Source organism: Micropterus salmoides, unplaced genomic scaffold (assembly GCF_014851395.1).
Source record: "Micropterus salmoides isolate LMB-PRFRI ecotype aquatic unplaced genomic scaffold, ASM1485139v1 Ms_hic_scaffold_18, whole genome shotgun sequence".
NCBI lineage: Eukaryota > Metazoa > Chordata > Actinopteri > Centrarchiformes > Centrarchidae > Micropterus > Micropterus salmoides.
In genome coordinates, this window is record NW_024040928.1 from 31,994,198 (window position 1) to 32,013,689 (window position 19,492).

The 19,492-nt window shown below is 43.0% G+C and overlaps 1 protein-coding gene across 1 annotated transcript in view; it reads left to right on the forward strand.

Moving 5' to 3' along the window:
* LOC119909376 (NLR family CARD domain-containing protein 3-like) overlaps positions 1–19,492 on the forward strand; it is a 622,129-nt gene that overhangs the window by 601,372 nt on the left and 1,265 nt on the right. The window contains exons 9-11 of the mRNA XM_038727578.1: positions 8,437–8,610; positions 8,744–8,917; positions 19,341–19,387. Of these exons, the coding sequence (XP_038583506.1) occupies positions 8,437–8,610; positions 8,744–8,917; positions 19,341–19,387 (395 nt within the window). The remainder of the gene's footprint in view (positions 1–8,436; positions 8,611–8,743; positions 8,918–19,340; positions 19,388–19,492) is intronic.

Below are 19,492 nucleotides of genomic sequence, written 5' to 3' on the forward strand. Positions count from 1 at the left end.
AAATATTCAGTGAGATAGCTGCATGATCACTGATCACTATGCTATCATACTGACATTGTTTGATCCTTGATAAAAGTTCCCTTGAGATAAGAAAATAATCTATACGCGATCGGGATTTATGTATACCTGAGTGACAGGAAAATTCTATTTTATCAGGATTTTGTTCCCTCCACACTTCCACCAAGTTCAAATCCAATATATATTGATTTATTAAATGTCTAGTTTGAGCTTTATAGATATCTGAGCCTGTTGAACGATCTATACTTGGATTCAAGGTACAATTAAAGTCTCCTCCAATTATATAGAGTCCTTGCAGAGTGGATACGGTAAGAAATAGATCTTCAAAAAACTTTGGTTTATTTTCATTTGGGCCATACAAACTCACTAAATTCAAAGTAATTGAGTTGATGTTACCCTGGACAATTACGTATCTACCAGCCGGGTCTTTTTTTATTTGTAGCACTTGGAATGGTATACTCCTATGGATCAAAATAATTACGCCTCTTGCATAATTATTGTATGATGAGTGTATCACCTGGCCAGGCCATCTGTTTTTAACAAATTTCAATTCACAATCTGTAAGATGTGTTTCTTGAAGAAAAATTTTTTTCGACTTGAGTTGCTTAATCCTGTTGATAACCTGTTTTAGTTTAATTCTTTTCCTGAGTCCTCTGACATTCCAACTTGTGATTTTTTATATCAGACATTATGAGTATTCACTTGTTCCATACTTTGTTAGTTTTTTCAGGAGTATTAATATAGCAATACATTGTGCCGAGTTAGTATGAAATACAGATAACTTTTGAATTAAAAAAACAAATAACTAAATAAAAAAAGAAAATCCTGAAAATGACACATAACACTTAAATCCCCCGCCCCCTCCCTTACTCAGATTAGTAAATGGGGGTTTGTGCTAATCCACTAATAAGGGGAGTAGCTAAGCTATAAAACCCAACTTCAAAAAGCAGCAGTGATGTCCGTAAACCATGCATACACCAAATTAAGAGATAAACACATAAAACCCATATGAACATGTTAACATAGTCCCTCCATGAAATTATTCAACAGCAATGTTCTTTATCTGCTCATATTGTCTCCCTTTCAAAAATAGAGTTTAACCAAAGTATGTAGTATTAATGTGTTTAGAAAAAGAGAGAAAAACAGTATACACACATATACACACATATATATACATATGCATACATACATGCGTTATGAACGTATTATAGAAAATACCTTAAAGTGCAGTTATTAGGTCTGAACAGCTGATTTTCTAGTTCGAGAACCGAATCGCTCACCATCATAGTCAGCCCTGTCCGGCGTGTCTGTGGAGAAAATCCCCAGCCTCCTTTGGGGATGAAAACGACTGTAGCTTCCCATTGTGGAGGATCCTCATCTTACATGGATTGTATTGGAACCCGCGGAAAATGCCTTTTTCAACGAACACTTTCCTGACGGTGCTGACCTCGGCTCGTAGTCGGACGGTCTCCGCTGAAAGATCCTGGGCGAAAAAAAAGTTTGTTTCCTTCATTTTCGATATTACGTTGTTTTGTGCAACGGAAAACAAACTCCCGATCTTGGAAATTCAGGAATCTGATAAGGACTGCTCTGTGCTAGTTTGGTCTTGGAGGTGCCAGGGTGCGGTGAGCCCTCTCAATGACAAAGGATTTGTCGGTCTCCAGCAAACGCGGCAGTGCCTCCCGAATGTACTCCAGCAGCGGCCGCTGACCCTCGGCGCCCTCCCGGAGGCCAAACAAGCGAAGGTTCTTCCTGCGACCCCGGTTCTCCAGGTCGTCAGTCTTTGCCTCCAGGTAGGATATTCGCTTCATGGCGTTGTTAAGGTCGACCGTGCTCTTTTCCAGGAGTTCCTCCGCCGACATGATCCTATTCTCAGCTTCCTCCAGTCGAGTAACATTAGTGGCTACATTTTGCTTCACCTCCGTCATGTTTTTCTCCAAAGCAGCGATGGACTTAGTCATTTCACCCATACGATTATCTATGCTATTCAGCTTGGTTCCAAATCCAGTGAACTCCGAGTGCAATGACCGAAGTTCAGCTAACACCGTGGTGAGGTCACACATGCTATCCGTGCTAGCAGCAGTCCCCATGTTGTCTTGACCTGCTACCGAAATGTCAGTTTTAGCTGTTCTTTGGGAACCGCGTTTTCGTGTGAAAATATCACAATCCTTGAGAGCAACAGATTTTGACATCTTCCGATTCAGTTTACGCTTCAAAGGCTGGGTTTTTTGGAATCTTGATGCAGGCTACACGGAGCATTCACTTTAAGCTGCCATCTTGGTTCACGGCTCTATAGCGCCCCCCATACTGTTTTCTTAACATTGAGATTCAGCTGTGAGCCAGTAAGCCATTTACGTACATGTACCATTGTATCGTTGAGCTTGGCAACAACTTGGGCTTTAGTTTTCGCATGAACATATATGACTGTATCATCAGCATACAACTGCACCTAACATCCAGTGCACACTAATGGCAGGTCATTTATGTAGATGCTGAACAATATAGGACCAGGACAGATCCCTGGGGTACACCCAGTTCGTTCCTCAGGGGTGGTGATGTCTCACCATTAACTCTCACATACTGTACTCTATTTGACAGATAAGATCTCATCCAGTCAGTAACACTGGTTGAGAAATTAAAATAAGACATTTTGTGGATGAGTATTTCATGGTTGACACTGTCAAAAGCTTTTTTCAGATCTAAGAAAATTGCTCCAACTATGCCTCCTTTGTCCAATTTTGACTTGATGTTTTCCACAAAGAAACAATTTGCTGTCTCAGTGGAGTGATTGGCTCTAAAGCCAAATTGCATGTAGTGCAGTTTAAAAGGACTTCTGTTAAGATGTTCAGTCAATTGCTCAGCCACGCATTTTTCCGAGATCTTGACGAGACAAGACGGGTAAAATACTAATCGGCCTATAGTTATTCATATCAGTTGTATCTCCTGATTTATAGACTGGCACAACAATGGCTAACTTCCAATCGTTTGGGAATTTTTCCTCCTTAAAAGAGCTGTTTATAATTTTAGTAATAGGTCCTGTGAGGGAGGCAGCATGTTCATCAAATATGTCTTTTGATTTGGAATACTTAAAAGAAGTAATTATAGACTTAACCTTGGCTTCAGAAATTTCAGTCAGAGTGAAGACTGGCTGTAATACATCAATTGGTGAGGAGTGTTGTGGACCACTTATGGGACTATGCACAGTCAATCTCACAGAATTGACAAAATGATTATTGAAGATAGTCACAACTTCAGCTGGTTCCTTATAGGTTACCATTTTCTTTAATCTCCAGCTGCTTTGTTGCCTTATTATGTCCTTTCCCTGTTAGTTTATGCAGACAGTCCCAGACTTGTTTATGATTACCTTTAGCATCCCGTATGAGGTCAACAAAGAAATTAGATTTAGCTGCCCTAATTTCCTTTATTACTCTATTTCTCAAGGACACAAATATATGCCTATCAGTCAATGATTTGGACTTGAAAGAGAGCTTTAAAGCATTATCTCTCTCCTTCATTAATCTCCTTATGTCACTAGAGATCCAGGGGAGGGTATATTTACTATTCCCTTTAGATTTGTTTTTCTTTAAAAATCGCTTTGTTATGTTTTGAATTGTGGACATGAGGACATTTGTGTTATTATCCACATCTACACCAGCTATGATTTGATCCCAGTTAATATTTTTGATTTCTCTGTCAAATTCATCAACATCACACTTGGGTATTCGTAACTGGCTAGATTTGGTGTTAGGTTTTAAATGAAAACAGGATTTAGTAAGCTTTCTAGCTATAAGAGTGAGGTTATGGTCAGACAGACCAGTGACCATGTTAAAGGATTTCGACACCCTTTCAGGTTTGTTGGTAAATATCAAGTCAATTTGAGTTTTTGAAGACGAGGTTACTCTAGTGGGCCCTTTAATTAGTTGTGTGAGATCAAATTTATTAGAGATCCGTTGCAATGCTTTACTAGTGCCTTTGTCCTCCCAATTAACATTGAAGTCACTCATTACTAGTATTTCCTGACCTGACCTGCATACCTTTACAACAGTTTCTAATTTGTCAAAGAAACTAGCTTTTGCAGATGGAGGTCTATACACTAAAGTATACTCAAGCTCATTCTCAACTGAGCATTGAACCTCTTTACATGATATATGTTCTTTGATGTATAACAGTAAACCCCCACCTTTGCCAACCTTTCTATCTTTCCTAAAAACATTATAGCCAGGAATATGTATGGCTGCGGATGGGGAGTTTTTATTCAACCAAGTTTCAGATAAGCATATAGGAAGTCCAAGTTAGAGTCCACAAGAATATGTTTTATCTCATCACTTTTAGAAATCAAACTACGGATATTCAGGTGACCGCCCAGTAGCCCACTGGGTTTTGTTTGAGGGTCCCACAGAACTTTGGCATTATTCACTGTTTGAAAAAGGTTAAATTTACGCAGCTTTAAAATAGCTGGATTTAGTCCTGTGGCTCTCCGTTGAGTGGCGCTAACTCCTATTCTACGTGGATTCTTGATTGGCCCACGCTTACCTGGACCATAGAGAGCGTAGACGGGAAGAGTGGAGTTCGTCGGACAGAGGTCAACTGGTTGAGCGCTGCCCGAAAACTGCCCTCCCGCCTCCTCCATGCCAAACATCCCCCGCGAACCCGCCCGAGCGGCGACTGCAGCCAGTACACTCCTCGAACCATCCGAGGAACAAGCACAGAACTTAGGTGGGTGATCCGGACTTTTTTGTACAACGTTAACAGCAGATCGTATCTGTAAACCAGATGACTGACTAGTCGTGTCAGGTTTTGATGATTTGGTTGCAAATTCAGTGTGGAACATTGGGCCAGGGCATTGATGAACGTCACCAGCTAAGAGCAGACAGAAAGTTATGAGAAGTCGCCCCCTCTCTGATCCGTCTTGGTGAATTGTTTGTCTGAGCCCTGCATTCCCATGCCAGGGCGATTAAAGGTGGTAAACAATGCGAGCTGACCAAATCCGAACTGTTTTTGCAATGTATGACTATTTGTCAAAATTAGGTAGTCCGGTTCATACGGATGTTTAGCTCCCAAAAAGTTTGTTATGAGTGCGTAGAGCAGCCCCGCTGCCATCACTCCATGTCTGCACGCCATCTTGTCCTCCTTCATACAGTTCATCCTCTCAGCTTTGCAGCAGAAGCTGTAACGGCTGTTTGCTAAAAAACAATTTACCTAACATTAACTACATCACTTGCTGTGTCTTTGTTTGCTCTGTATCATGATGTTAATCCTGCTGTTGGATTTCTCCAGAATCTTTTTAACTTTTGTTAGTTTTATAAGGTATTTTACTGTATTATATTAGTTTACAATTTTATGATGCCCAAAACCATCTGGTAAAGGGACTGTCGCTGAAAACTAGCCTGTGGCTAACTCGGGTACATTTACATTTGCCTTTAATGTTGGTCAGTCAGTTGGTCACCTTAAATGTTTAAAATCAGCCAGAGGGACGAGATATTCACGTTTTTAAATCCTCTGTAACTTGGCTGTGCTCTCCAGTGGACATCAGTAGGTACCCACCCCTGTTGCACTCATGCCCTTCAATAGCACCAGTAGAAGCCTTCAGGTTTCTGGGATCTACAATCTCCCAGTAGCCGAGACCAACATCAGCAGGGGGCGGTTGGTGCTGACTGAATCAAGAGGGTCCCCTAAATGTGTTATAATCTGGTTAATCTGAGAAAAGATATTCTCCATACTTAAAATAAAATAATTATTTTATAATTAAACAGATTTTTTCTTCACAGAATTGATCAGCAGAGCTCAGAGGTTCCCAGTGGTCAGTCTGCCCAGCAGCATCAAACAGACCTGGACTCCATATTTATGGTGTGTAAATGTACAAGCTCAGCTACTACTGCTAATTACAGGAGCCACAAAGTAAATATTGAAGCAGCATTCTGATCCAGTCTCCATGCTGCACTCTGCAGACCAGCAGGCTTTCTGTCTGTCACAGATGATCTGATGTTGACTTCTACCAGTTCAACTTTACATTTTCTTTTGTTCCAGCTGCTCCAGGAAAACATTTGCAGGTTTGTGAAGAACGAGGTGAAGAAGTTCCAGAGAGTTCTGAGTCCAGATTACCCAGAATGCTTAGAGAGTCAGAGGGAGGATGAGGAGGTGTTGGACGGTGAGGAGGAGGAGCAGAGGAGGAGCAGCAGAGAGGCATTTCTGAAGATCACACTGCACTTCCTGAGGAGAATGAAGCAGGAGGAGCTGGCTGAGCGTCTGCAGAGCAGTAAGAGGATTTGAACAGATTTAACATGATGGAAAGAGGAAATGGAGGCAACATGGGAGAAGTTTCCATTTCAAACTCTGCTGTTAATATGATGCACACATTTGGATCAGATCTATGAATTCTTCTGGGCTGAAACTCAGAAACTGTTCACAGCTGATGAGCTGAAGAGATTTCATGGAGGAGGAAAATAAATACCATCTTGATGTCTTAAAGTTTACATTTATCAGATTTACTGTAGCATCCACTAATCACATTTCTTCTTCCTTCATTCAGGAACTGCTGCTCCAGTGTGCCGACGTAAACTCAAGTGTAACCTGAAGAAGAAGTTCCAGTGTGTGTTTGAGGGGATTGCTAAAGCAGGAAACCCAACCCTTCTGAACCAGATCTACACAGAGCTCTACATCACAGAGGGAGGGACTGCAGAGGTCAATGATGAACATGAGGTCAGACAGATTGAAACAGCATCCAGGAAACCAGCCAGACCAGAAACAACCATCAGACAAGAAGACATCTTTAAAGCCTCACCTGGAAGAGATGAACCAATCAGAACAGTGATGACAAAGGGAGTGGCTGGCATTGGGAAAACAGTCTTAACACAGAAGTTCACTCTGGACTGGGCTGAAGACAAAGCCAACCAGGACATACAGTTCACATTTCCATTCACTTTCAGAGAGCTGAATGTGCTGAAAGAGAAAAAGTACAGCTTGGTGGAACTTGTTCATCACTTCTTTCCTGAAACCAAAGAAGCAGGAATCTGCAGCTTTGAAGAGTTCCAGGTTGTGTTCATCTTTGACGGTCTGGATGAGTGTCGACTTCCTCTGGACTTCCACAACAATGAGGTCCTGACTGATGTCACAGAGTCCACCTCAGTGGATGTGCTGCTGACAAACCTCATCAGGGGGAAACTGCTTCCCTCTGCTCGCCTCTGGATAACCACACGACCTGCAGCAGCCAATCAGATCCCTCCTGAGTGTGTTGACATGGTGACAGAGGTCAGAGGGTTCACTGACCCACAGAAGGAGGAGTACTTCAGGAAGAGGTTCAGAGATGAGGAGCAGGCCAGCAGAATCATCTCCCACATCAAGACATCACGAAGCCTCCACATCATGTGCCACATCCCAGTCTTCTGCTGGATCACTGCTACAGTTCTGGAGGAGGTGTTGAAGACCAGAGAGGGAGGAGAGCTGCCCAAGACCCTGACTGAGATGTACATCCACTTCCTGGTGGTTCAGTCCAAACTGAAGAACATCAAGTATGATGGAGGAGCTGAGACAGATCCACACTGGAGTCCAGAGAGCAGGAAGATGATTGAGTCTCTGGGAAAAGTGGCTTTTGAGCAGCTGCAGAAAGGAAACCTGATCTTCTATGAATCAGACCTGACAGAGTGTGGCATCGATATCAGAGCAGCCTCAGTGTACTCAGGAGTGTTCACACAGATCTTTAAAGAGGAGAGAGGGCTGTACCAGGACAAGGTGTTCTGCTTCGTCCATCTGAGCGTTCAGGAGTTTCTGGCTGCTCTTCATGTCCATCTGACCTTCATCAACTCTGGTGTCAATCTGCTGGAAGAAGAACAAACAACCTCCCGACTGTCTAAAGTCTTCAGAGACAAACTTAAACTAACACTTCTCCACCAGAGTGCTGTGGACGAGGCCTTACAGAGTCCAAATGGACACCTGGACTTGTTCCTCCGCTTCCTCCTGGGTCTCTCACTGCAGACCAATCAGAATCTCCTACGAGGTCTGCTGACACAGACAGGAAGTAGCTCACAGACCAATCAGAAAATAGTTGAGTACATCAAGAAGAAGATCAGTGAGAATCTGTCTCCAGAGAGAAGCATCAATCTGTTCCACTGTCTGAATGAACTGAATGATCGTTCTCTGGTGGAGGAGATCCAACAGTCCCTGAGTTCAGGAAGTCTCTCCACAGATAAACTCTCTCCTGCTCATTGGTCAGCTCTGGTCTTCATCTTACTGTCATCAGAAAAAGATCTGGACGTGTTTGACCTGAAGAAATACTCTGCTTCAGAGGAGGTTCTTCTGAGGCTGCTGCCAGTGGTCAAAGCCTCCAACAAAGCTCTGTAGGTGGATGTAATTAAAAAAATGCTTAATTTTATATTTGACAAAAAAACATTCAGTTTGTGTTCATTGCTAATCCTTTTTCAGGTTGAGTGGCTGTAACCTCTCAGAGAGAAGCTGTGAAGCTCTGTCCTCAGTTCTCAGCTCCCAGTCCTCTAGTCTGAGAGAGCTGGACCTGAGTAACAACAACCTGCAGGATTCAGGAGTGAAGCTGCTGTCTGCTGGACTTGAGAGTCCACACTGTACCCTGGAAACTCTCAGGTCAGTATTAAGCTGTTTCTTTTAAATCCTCCTCATCTGGTTTTAGGTTCATGTTAGTGAAAATGGTCTGTAGGATTTTCCTGCTCACATGATTTTCTAAAACACAAAGTTCATGATGTTTTCCTGATTCCAGGCTGTCAGGCTGTCTGATCACAGAGGAAGGCTGTGCTTCTCTGGCCTCAGCTCTGAGCTCCAACCCTTCCCATCTAAGAGAGCTGGATCTGAGCTTCAACTATCCAGGAGACTCAGGGGTGAAGCTGCTGTCTGCTGGACTGGTGGATCCACACTGGAAACTGGACACTCTCAGGTTTGGACAGACAGCAAGAGTTCACACTCTGCAGGTGTCTCTATTTTCTCTTCTGTAATGTCAGTCTACTGGAGTCCATCATCATGAAGGAGTTCTTATTTCTCCTACTTCTGTTCAGTGCAGTGAGTAGGCCTGAGTTAGGAAACACATGGATCTCCAGAAGTCTTTTTGATTGGAAACAGCCATTCATTAAAAACATCAGAAACTTGGATGTATAATCATTCTCATCTGAGCCCTGCTAACAGCATGGCTCTATGGATGGAAGTGTTAGTCGGTCTATTCAACACTTTGGTCCAGACTGAAATATCTCAACAACTACTAATTTTGTTAAGATGGATTTAGCTTTATACATTAATATAATTAATAATTAATAATTAATATAAATATTTATTATAAATACAATTGTTAAATATTTAAAGCAAATAGAATGCGCAAATTTAGATGCATATAATTACAGTGTAAATGATTTCCTGCTGTGAGAAACACCTTCTAGGTGACTTTATTCTCTGTTAACCTCATAATTTAGCCTCATTTGTCACTGTGAAATACAGTCCTTTATTGATTCCCAAGTCAACTAAGTTTTCTTTATCGAGTGCAAAATCACAAACTTGTCTCAAAGTTTTACAGTCTTTACATCGTATGGACTCTCTGTCCTCCAATCCTCTGTTTCTGACATATAAATTATCTGTGAACAGTCTGGAAACAGTTTAAGCCTAGTTCACACTACACGATTTTTACACGAATCAGCGGTCGCCAGTCGGTGTGTGTGTGTTTGTGTGTGTGTGTGTGTGTGAACTACTCAATGACTCATCAAAATAGCTCCCTGACACATTGCTGCCAGCCAGATATCTAGGATGCCAATTAGCTGGAGAAGTCGGCCGACTCCACATCCAGCCAATGAGAGCAGGCAGCTATTTTTTCTCTGCATTACACTTTTTACTCACCTCCAGCTCTCTCTGTAGCTCAGACAATCCCTGCTACCTGTGTGTGCTAATCCATTTGTAACCCATATATAAAACCGTGTCACAAAAAGGGTTAAACAGTGCGCTGTTAGCTTACGGGATTAAATTGTTTGACACGTGGTGATACCAAAATTAACTAGCGAAATATCAGTCAATACAAATAAATTAGACATTGTTCCTGCTATGCAGGACATGGATGAAGGTGGGGGTAGGTGGGAAACAAGTAGTAAGGGAAAGAACAGGAAAAGGAAAAATAAAACCAGTGATTCACAAGAGTCAGATGGAGGGAGAGATCAGCAGGTAAAGGTAATGAGAAGAAGCAGTAAAGAGTATAAAGTGATCTTTAAGTTGAAGGAAGGGCAGTCTGGGTTTAGATCTCTCAATTCAATTAGGTCTAGCTGGGGCATTGCAGGAAGAGTTGAGTGACATCCTGAATGCATGAATCTTGGCTGATGGGAAGCTGCTTGTATTTTGCAAGTCTGTGGCCTCAGTTGGACAGAGCTGTTTCACTGGATGCGATAGGAAAGCGGCAGGTGGAAGGATTTATTCCACGGAGCAAGGCTGGTTTGAAAGGGGTAATTTATGGGGTCTCTCTGGAGATCTCCAAGGCTGAGTTGGTGAGGGGCATAGAGGGGGCGAGGGTTAATGAGGCCACCAGAATTAATGTCTTTTGTGATGGAGCTAAGCGAGAATCATCAACTGTGGTGTTAACTTTTCAGGAAAGAGCCCTCCCAGAACGAGTGTTCCTAGGGTGCTTGTCATTTAAAGTGCAGCCATACAGACCTTTGATGTGCTTTAAGTGCCAGAGGCATGGACATCTTGCAGCTGCTTGTAGAGGAAGTAGAAGATGTGGGAAATGTGGAGGTGAACATGAGATTTCCCATGCGGTGGAGGGCACATTGCTGGAAATCATGAATGTGAGCAATATAAGCAGGCTATGTGGGTGCAGCAATATAGGCAGACTAACAAAGGGGTGTCTTTATAATTTTTATATTCACAATTGTCTTTGGGGCAGCAGAATCAGAGATGGAAATTGGGTTTTAATAGAAGATTTTGTAGTTAAATACAATTTGGTGGTGTTAAATGATGGAAGACCGACTATGTTTCAATTGAACAGTGGGAGCTTGTCATGTATTGATTTAACATTTGCATCAGGGGAACTTGCTGTGGGAATTGGGATCCTATGGAACACCTTAGCAGAGCTGCCAACTCTCACGCATTGAGTGTGAGAGTCAAGCAATTGACACTTTTCACACGCCCTCACGCCATACATCAATTTTCTCACGTATTGGAAAAACTAATGTAACATTATACTATAATTAATTGCGTCGACTCTGCGTGATTACACTCCACCCACCTGATGCAACACTGGCAGATGCTGTGACAGGAATGCAGTGAGTTTGTGATCAACTAACGTAGCTGGTAGAGTTTTACAATATAAAAATGTATAATCTGAAACACAGCCTTGCTCTGTTGGGAATGTGAGCTGCACAGAGCTGATGAAGTTAACATGTGATGGTTTGTGGTGAAGTGTTTTCAGTTAGTTTAGTTTTGCAAAGGTCTCATCTATACAGTAAACGGGTTCTGTGTCTGTCTGTCTGGGATTCTTTTCATATCAGCAGAGCAAGGAATGAACAGCAGATTATAGGGTGGGGAGGTTTTGAAAAATATTGTGAATGTGATTAAATGATGACATTATTCTCCTTAAAATCTTTCTGGAGATGTCAGATTACACAGATGTGGGATAGATGTAAACATTTTGAACATTCAATATCAATTTTATTTATATAGCACACTTTAAACAACAAAGGTTGGCCAAGGTGATTCACAGGTTAAATACACCAACAAGACACTATTTACACAGTACAAATACAGCAATAAAACATTATAATATACAGTATACCATATATATAGTGATTTTAAAATTGTCAGGAATAATAACAGACTTAACTCAAAGGAAATGCCAAAGAAAAGAGATGTGTTTTTGATTTAAAACGTTCGAGAGTTGGGGCGGTTCTGATGTGGACTGGCAGGTTGTTCCACAGGTTAGGGGCAGCTACACTAAAGGCTGGATCGCCTCTGGTTTCCTCATCCAGGAGGAGGAGACTGGTGGATCTCAGCACTCTAGCTGCAGTATGAACGTGAAGAAGCTCCGTTAAGTACAATGGAACCAATCCATTAAGGCATTTAAAAGTCAAAAGTAAGATTTTAAAATTAATCCTGTAATGAACAGGAAGCCAGAGGAGGGAGCGCAACACAGGTGTGATGTGGTCCCTCTTCTTCTTTCCTGTCAGGAGGCAGGCAGCAGCATTTTGGACTAACTGCAGGCGCTGAATCGATGACTTGTCTAAGCCCACATATAAGGAGTTGCAATAGTCAAGGAGGGAAGTTATGAAGGCATTAATCACCCTCTCCACATCTTTAGGAGGGAGATAGGTCTTTACCTTGGCTATAGTTCTCAACTGGAAAAAGCAGGATCTAACAGTGGCGAATATATGTTTATCAAATTTAAACGCACTATATAATTTAGGTTAATCCACATTTGGATGTCCTTCATACAGTCAAGCAGGGGCTGCAGTGGAAAGAGACCTCATACCTCTGAAAAATGGAGGCCAGGGGCAGCATATACAAAGACAATAAGATGGGTCCTAAGACAGAACCTTGAGGGACACCGCAGGTAAATGGGGCCGTTTCAGAGGAATAATCACCGAGGTGCACCGAGAAGCTTCTATCGGTTAGATAGGATTGAAACCACCTAAGTGCAGTACCTTTGATTCCCACACAATTGTCCAACCGTGACAAGAGGATTGAGAGGTCAACAGTGTCAAAGGCAGCAGTGAGATCTAAGAGCACTAGGACAGCAAAGACTCCTGTGTCAACAGTTAAAATCAAGTCAGTAAAAACTCTTAAAAGTGCCGTTTCAGTGCTGTGACGGGGTTTGAAGCCGGACTGGAACTTTTCATAAACATTATTATTAATTAAAAATGTTTGCAGCTGGGTAAAAACTGCTTTCCACAGGACTTTAGATAAGAAAGACAGTTTAGAGATGGGCCTGAGGTTAGAGAGAACAGAGGGGTTGAGATTTTCCTTTTTTAGCAGCTGTACAACAGCGTGTTTAAAGGCGGACAGGAACATGACCAGAGACAAGACAGGCATTTATCAATGACAAAATACATGGTCCAACGTTATCAAAGACTTCTGTAATCAAACAAGGGACAATTTGTGGGCCTCAGATGATGGACCACCTCAGATAGGGAGGAGATTGATATGGGCTCAAACTGATCCAGGACCGCAAGGCACATAGGAGGAGCAGAGGGATCATGGTCACAGGATGTGGTTACAGAAGATTGAAGAGCAAAAATCTTCTCAACAAAGAATTTTAGGAGTCACAGAGGTCCAATGTAGGTGTAATACGAGCAGAGTTTCGGGGTTTTGTAATGGTGTTAAACACATTAAAAAGAACCTGTGGCCTGTGACAGTTGTTGGAGACCAGCTTAGAAATAAAATCAGATTTTGCAGATTTTACAGCTTTCTGATAGTCAGATAGATATTGCTGTAGGATTTCATGTGACACTCTGAGTTTATCTTTCTTCCACCTTCTCTCAGCTTGACGACATGCACGTCTGATCGCTCGGGTGGTGTCATGTAACCAGGGCTCTGAAAGCGCTTTAGTGCGAGTCCAAGATGTTTGCGCAGGTTTAATTAAAAAGAGTAATAAGTTCATCAGCACCAGTAGCATCAACCTCCATCCAAGATATAGAGCACAGAGTCTTTGAAAGCAGCAGAGAACTGTGCCGGGGTTTGACTGTTAATTAAACGACGGCAGCGTGCAAGAGGAGATTTGAACATGGGACTGTAATCGTAAATAAGCCAGGGAAGTGATCCGAAATACGTATGTTACAGATTTCATTTACATGAACACACAAGCCATGAGACAGCACAAGGTCTAATGTGTGTCTCTATTCATGTGTTGGGCGAGACACCGACTGAGTGAGATTAAGAGTTAAGAAGTCTTTAACCACAGGTTTGCTTTCACAGCATACGTGTAAATTAAAGTCACCACAAATTATAAAATGGTTGTAGTTTAACCTGACACCTGCTATAAAATCAGCAAACTCTTTTATAAAATCTTTGTTGAATATCGGTGGACGATACACAACCGCACACAGCGTCGGAGGAGAGGCGTTTAATTCAAATAGCTGCAGCTCAAAACTAGAATAGGTGGCAGATGCAGACAGCCGACACTGGAAGGTGGATTTAAACACAGTTGCAAGTCCTCCACCTTTGCCAGTGGGCCGAGGAGAGCTAAAAAATGTACAGTTTGGAAGGAGAAGCTCAGAAAAGGAAGCAGACTCCCCAACAAGTCCAGTTTATGGGATGTAAAAAAATAATTCAGCACAAAAGTTTTGTTGCTAGTGATCTGACATTAATCAGGGCCATACGAAGAGTTAAGTCCAAACTGTCTGGTTCTGAGGCCCGCTGCAGTGCGAGCAGATTAGCTGTATTCACACCATTCAGTCCAGGAGTTTCTAATTGAATTAAAATGTATTTATTTATCCTTGAGGTGAAAGGGTGCCACATTTAAAGAGGAACTTTCCCAAACAAAGACACCTGCTGCCGGAGTTTTGTGTTTCCGTGAACATAGCCTAGATAAAAACATTTCCACCATAAATTGATGCAGAAAAATTCACCAGAATGCATAAAATTATGTATTTAATGCTAAAGATTTTGCTGGGGGAGGACCCCAAGACCCCCCACTCAATAAGTGGCTCCTACATTGCTAAAGGAAAACCTACCCTCTTGCGTAAACTATTATATTCCATACATTCCTCAGAATTAAAAGAAATACAGTCTCTGGTTTAACACATAGATTCTGGGACTCTTAGGTTTGGTCAAAATTAAAGCGATCATGTCTGGTGGTTGGCAAGTGTCCTGATCACACCGATCTGACCATGATTATTGACCTGCCTTTTCATCTACACATAGGCTACATGTGGCTGTGGCATGACCCCGACCCCTGCGGTGGGATATGACACAGAAGGCCTAAAATGAATCGACCTCCAACACCGAATCTCACTCAAAACTAGATTGAAAAGTTGGCAGCTCTGACCTTAGGGAGTAATCACTTCCCTAATTTTAGTGTTTTACAGGTGGAGGAGAGAGCGGTGAGGTGGTTTAAGTTTTTTAAAAGGATATTGGGATAAATTCAAAGAACATTTGGCAGCAAGCTTAGGAGATATAGTTAGCCAAGCTAGCACTGATGAGTGGAGTAATTCTTTCTGTGGAGTTGTGTGGAAAGTGTAGTCTGACAGCCTTAAGGCTTTGCCTGAAATGCATAACAGCTTTCACAGCAGTAAGAGGTGCAAAAAACAGAGAATCGGTCGCTCAGCAACATAAGTTTTCAACTTTCACTTAAGTTTCCCTTAAGTTTACCTTTAACTGCCGAATCGGAAGCTGTGACTCGAAACTTCAGCGTAGACGAGAGATGATCTGAGACTGGCGGAGCAAGAGTTCACGGATGAGCTCCTCCAAAGAAGAAAGCTCAGATTTAAGGTATGACAGTTCAGCAGGAGGCCTCATGTCCACAGTGGACACAGCAGCTGCACACCGACAGCCCGCCGGAGGAGGCGGTGAAACAGCGGCCAGTCGACGGTAGTAGAGCCGGCGAGAAGCGTTTACCCGGCGGCCGCCAAAGCTAAGCTACAAACAATTCAAGTCCACTGCTCAAGGTCCACTTACTAACCTTTTCTGTAGCTTTCCTGTAGATAAACTTTGTCCTGAATTCATCCAAAGGTCACAAACACAGAAGGAACACTTGAAATGAAGGAAAATTATCTCGTGATAATTATCATTATTGTTTTTATTGGCCAGCCCTACACAGCGTATCTGAGTGCACGTTCAATTATGTGCACCGTGGCTGTTTGGGGGGGGGCAACAGAGGCCAGTGCCCCTGTAACATAGACCTTGGACCCCCCTATGCCCTCCCTGCCAAAGTCGTTTCCTTCTCATCTTTGTTGAGTTTCACATGCTGTAACGATCACTGCCAATCAAAGCTCAACATAACGATAGTTATGTATTGTAACTCCAGATTCTATGAGTATAGGCGCAGCCATCTAAGGCCATCGCTATTGGGTTTACCCCTACGCGCGCCTTTGCGGCACTGATCAATTTTGTCTCCGCCCACCCACAGCGTGGGCCTCTCCTACGTCCGCACCTTGTATATATACAATGGTGAGACTCGAGTCGAAAAAATTATGACTTTAGACTCGACAAAATCAAAAAAGACTTGCGACTCGACTTTGACTTAAACCCCTAATGACTCGTGACTTCACTTGGACCTTAGCAACTTGACACTCCCCATGCCCAACTATAAATTATGATATAAAAAACTGTGCAGCACATCAACATAGCGCGGTGCTCAATTAGACGTGGCTTCCTCCAGCAAGAGGGAACAATCACCGACCGTCCGAATCGCGGCCGGCCGCACCGCAATCTCTTGTCTTTGGCCCTGTACGCCCCAGCGACCCACTTCCTCTCCGGTACCTACAATGGGTTGTGTAGTAGGCCTACTACCAGCGCGCTGTGAACCGTTTGTGATCGGACCCTCTGGCTGGATGAATTTTACGCATAAATCATTCACAACAGCTGGGGGCCTGACACAGCGCCACATAACTTTCTAAATTCCTCCATGTCATGGAAAAAATAAAGGTCAGGTCGAAACGATGTAGAGAGACTGCCACAGCTGTTGTGTGAAGCTGCTTCCACCAATTATAAAACAAGTTAATTAAGATAAAACGATAATAGCGCTGAGTGCTGTTTTACAACGACACTTGTTTTTTAAATCCACAGCACCTCTTTCCTTTACAGCTGAGGTCCTCCCTAAAAGGTGTGTTCAGTGTTGCTTTACTTGATCAGTGCTTGTAAAATATCCACGGTGTCTGCGTCTTCTAACGTCATAGTGATTTATAGTTTTCTCATGAAATTATAGAACATCTGTTGTGTACCTTCTTTCTGTACAGGCTAATGCTTCATTCAATACATTTTTTTTATTTATAACTTTTGACATTTTTTGGGAATTTGGTGAAGAGCGCATTATGACTTGTTTAGGACTCAAAACTCAAAAGTTTAAGACTTGGACTTGACTTAGACTTGTTGGTGCTTGACTTGAGACTTGACTCGGAGATGCCAGTCATGATGCTCGACTTGGGACTTGAGTGCTAAGACCTGAGAGTTGACTCAGACTTGTAAAACGATGACTTGGTCCCACCTCTGCTGAGAACCAAGGCTCAGTGAGGCCCACTGCTTAGAGGGCTGCGCCTATACTCATAGAATCTGCAATACGTAACTATCGCTCAATTTGTATAGGCTTCGCCCTCTAAGGCCATTGCTATTGGAGGCGAAGCAGGATGAGTCAACGCCTCACTGGCCCATACGGTACCACCAAGTACAGAGCCAACATAATAAGCCACCCAATCCCCCGCAGCCCGTGGCATTGGTGTAGCCATGCACGCAATCACCAATGGCGCAACATGGGAAGGCAGAGAACCGACCCATGCGTAAAAGACCGGGGATCGGAAGTGGGGGGCCCTGCAGCTGTGCAGGTGCAGACGAGGTCACGACAGCAACCGCATCAGCTGCACACAGAGCAGGGCCAGCGTGGTCAGCGGCCACTCCCCCTCTGTCCGGATGGGAGAAGCGCACCGCGCACTCACAGAGGACAATCACTCGGTATCGATCAATCAATTCTTAAAATGCACAGTGAGGAGGGTTGCTGGAGGAGCTATGAACGAGGATACATCGGTGTATCTTTTGCGGAAGTCTTTTCAGCCGCTGTGATGTTTACAAGAGGCGTGACAAGCAGCTGGACCAACCCATGGCCGGAGCAGGACGCTGCAGTGTTGCTGTTGTATTCATACGTTGTATTAGCCTATTAAAAAGAATCAAATGCGCAATCAAACTTTCTGCCCTTCATCGTTTGTGTAGCGCCTCATAAAGCGCTGTTCTAGCTGCATTCCTTAATGTCATTTCACTTTGACATCACTGATGTTGTTGTTGTTGAATGGGATGTGTGGATTGTAAAAGTGAACATTAAATAGCAGCTGAATGAAGCGTCTCCCCAGTGACACTGTGCGCATTTACGCACGAGCCACAGCAACATAAATAAATAATAATAAATCTCCTGACACGCCGACAGGATCGGTCAGGATCTGGTGTTAATTCATGTTCTGTGTTCTTCTTCACATCCAAAAGGTCTCAGAGTCCAGTTTCATACAGTAAAACTGTTTGGAGTAAAGCAGCCGTCCTCCTGATCAACCCTGAGCTCCATCAGAGTCTAAACGTGGATTATAGAAGCTGAAAGTTTAATTCTGTTTCCTCTCTCTGTCCTGTCAAGTTTATTACTGCAGGTTTTTTCTGTTTAGTCCAACAATATTTGCTGTGACATTACTGCACGGATGGAAACGTTTAAATGACTGACTGCAGCCTCTTTAGACTCATAGAAGCTACAACACACATGAAAGAAATCACCTGGAAAGCTACAGGGACGGTGGAGGTGGGGGTGAAACGTCCATGCAGATTCTGGTCTCTAAATGTGATAAAATACTTAGTTAGTGGGGGGCGGGTGGATGATGAGCCGCTCCGCGCATCACATCAATTCAGCTTCTATAATTGTGGCAAAACAGAGCAAAGAGCTGCTGAAGTCAAATTATTAGGCTGTAAAATCAACCAGAGCATTCAGCACTGAGCTGCTGTGTTTCCATGTAGTCTGCATGTCATTCCAACAGTAGAATCCTGTGATGACCGTTTTAACAGTTACTGAGTCATTTTTTAAAGGGACTGATTATGAAACTCTCACCTCATCAGGCTGAGGGTTGAAGTTATTTCCAGCTTACAGGTGCATCTCAAAAAAGTAGTAGCCTACTGTGTAGCCTAGTGAATGATCAGGCTGCTGTAATCTGACTGTTTTCAACAGAATCTCAAGATGTTTCTACGTGTTATAATGTTGACAGACATGTTTCTGGATTGTGAAGATCTGACCTGTAGTCTTTAGAGCGGACAGCTGGTCTGCTGCTCAGAGAGATATCACAGCACAACAGTGGACAGATGATGCAGCTGTGCAACAGTTCACATTTAACTGACGTCGCTTTAAAATGACGGCTCTGAGGAAAGGACATCTCATTTCGTTAAATCGCCATTTCCTCAACTCCTCGAGCTCACATCTCGGGTGGGAGGGACTAAGACGTGCCGCGAGGAGTCGAGGAGGTGGAAATTTGGGAAATGAGAAAGGAGAGGACAATAATTGACATTCTCCTCCCATGTCTTCTTCAAGTCAGACAGTAGAAGAATCAGTTTCAGCCTGTTTCTCTGTCACACTGACAAACTGAGGAACACTGCTTCATGTTGAACAGCAGTTAGGACTCATGTTGGATAGAAAATCACTCTGACTGTGTTTCTTCCTCCAGGGTGGACCATGGTGGAGAGCAGAGGTTAAAACCTGATGTGAGGAAGTGTAAGTGTGGATTCAATCTGACTCATGATGACAAAACAGCACACAGTCAGTTTCTCTTAATACAAAGTTGATAGTTGTGATATTTATTCATTCAAACATTACTGA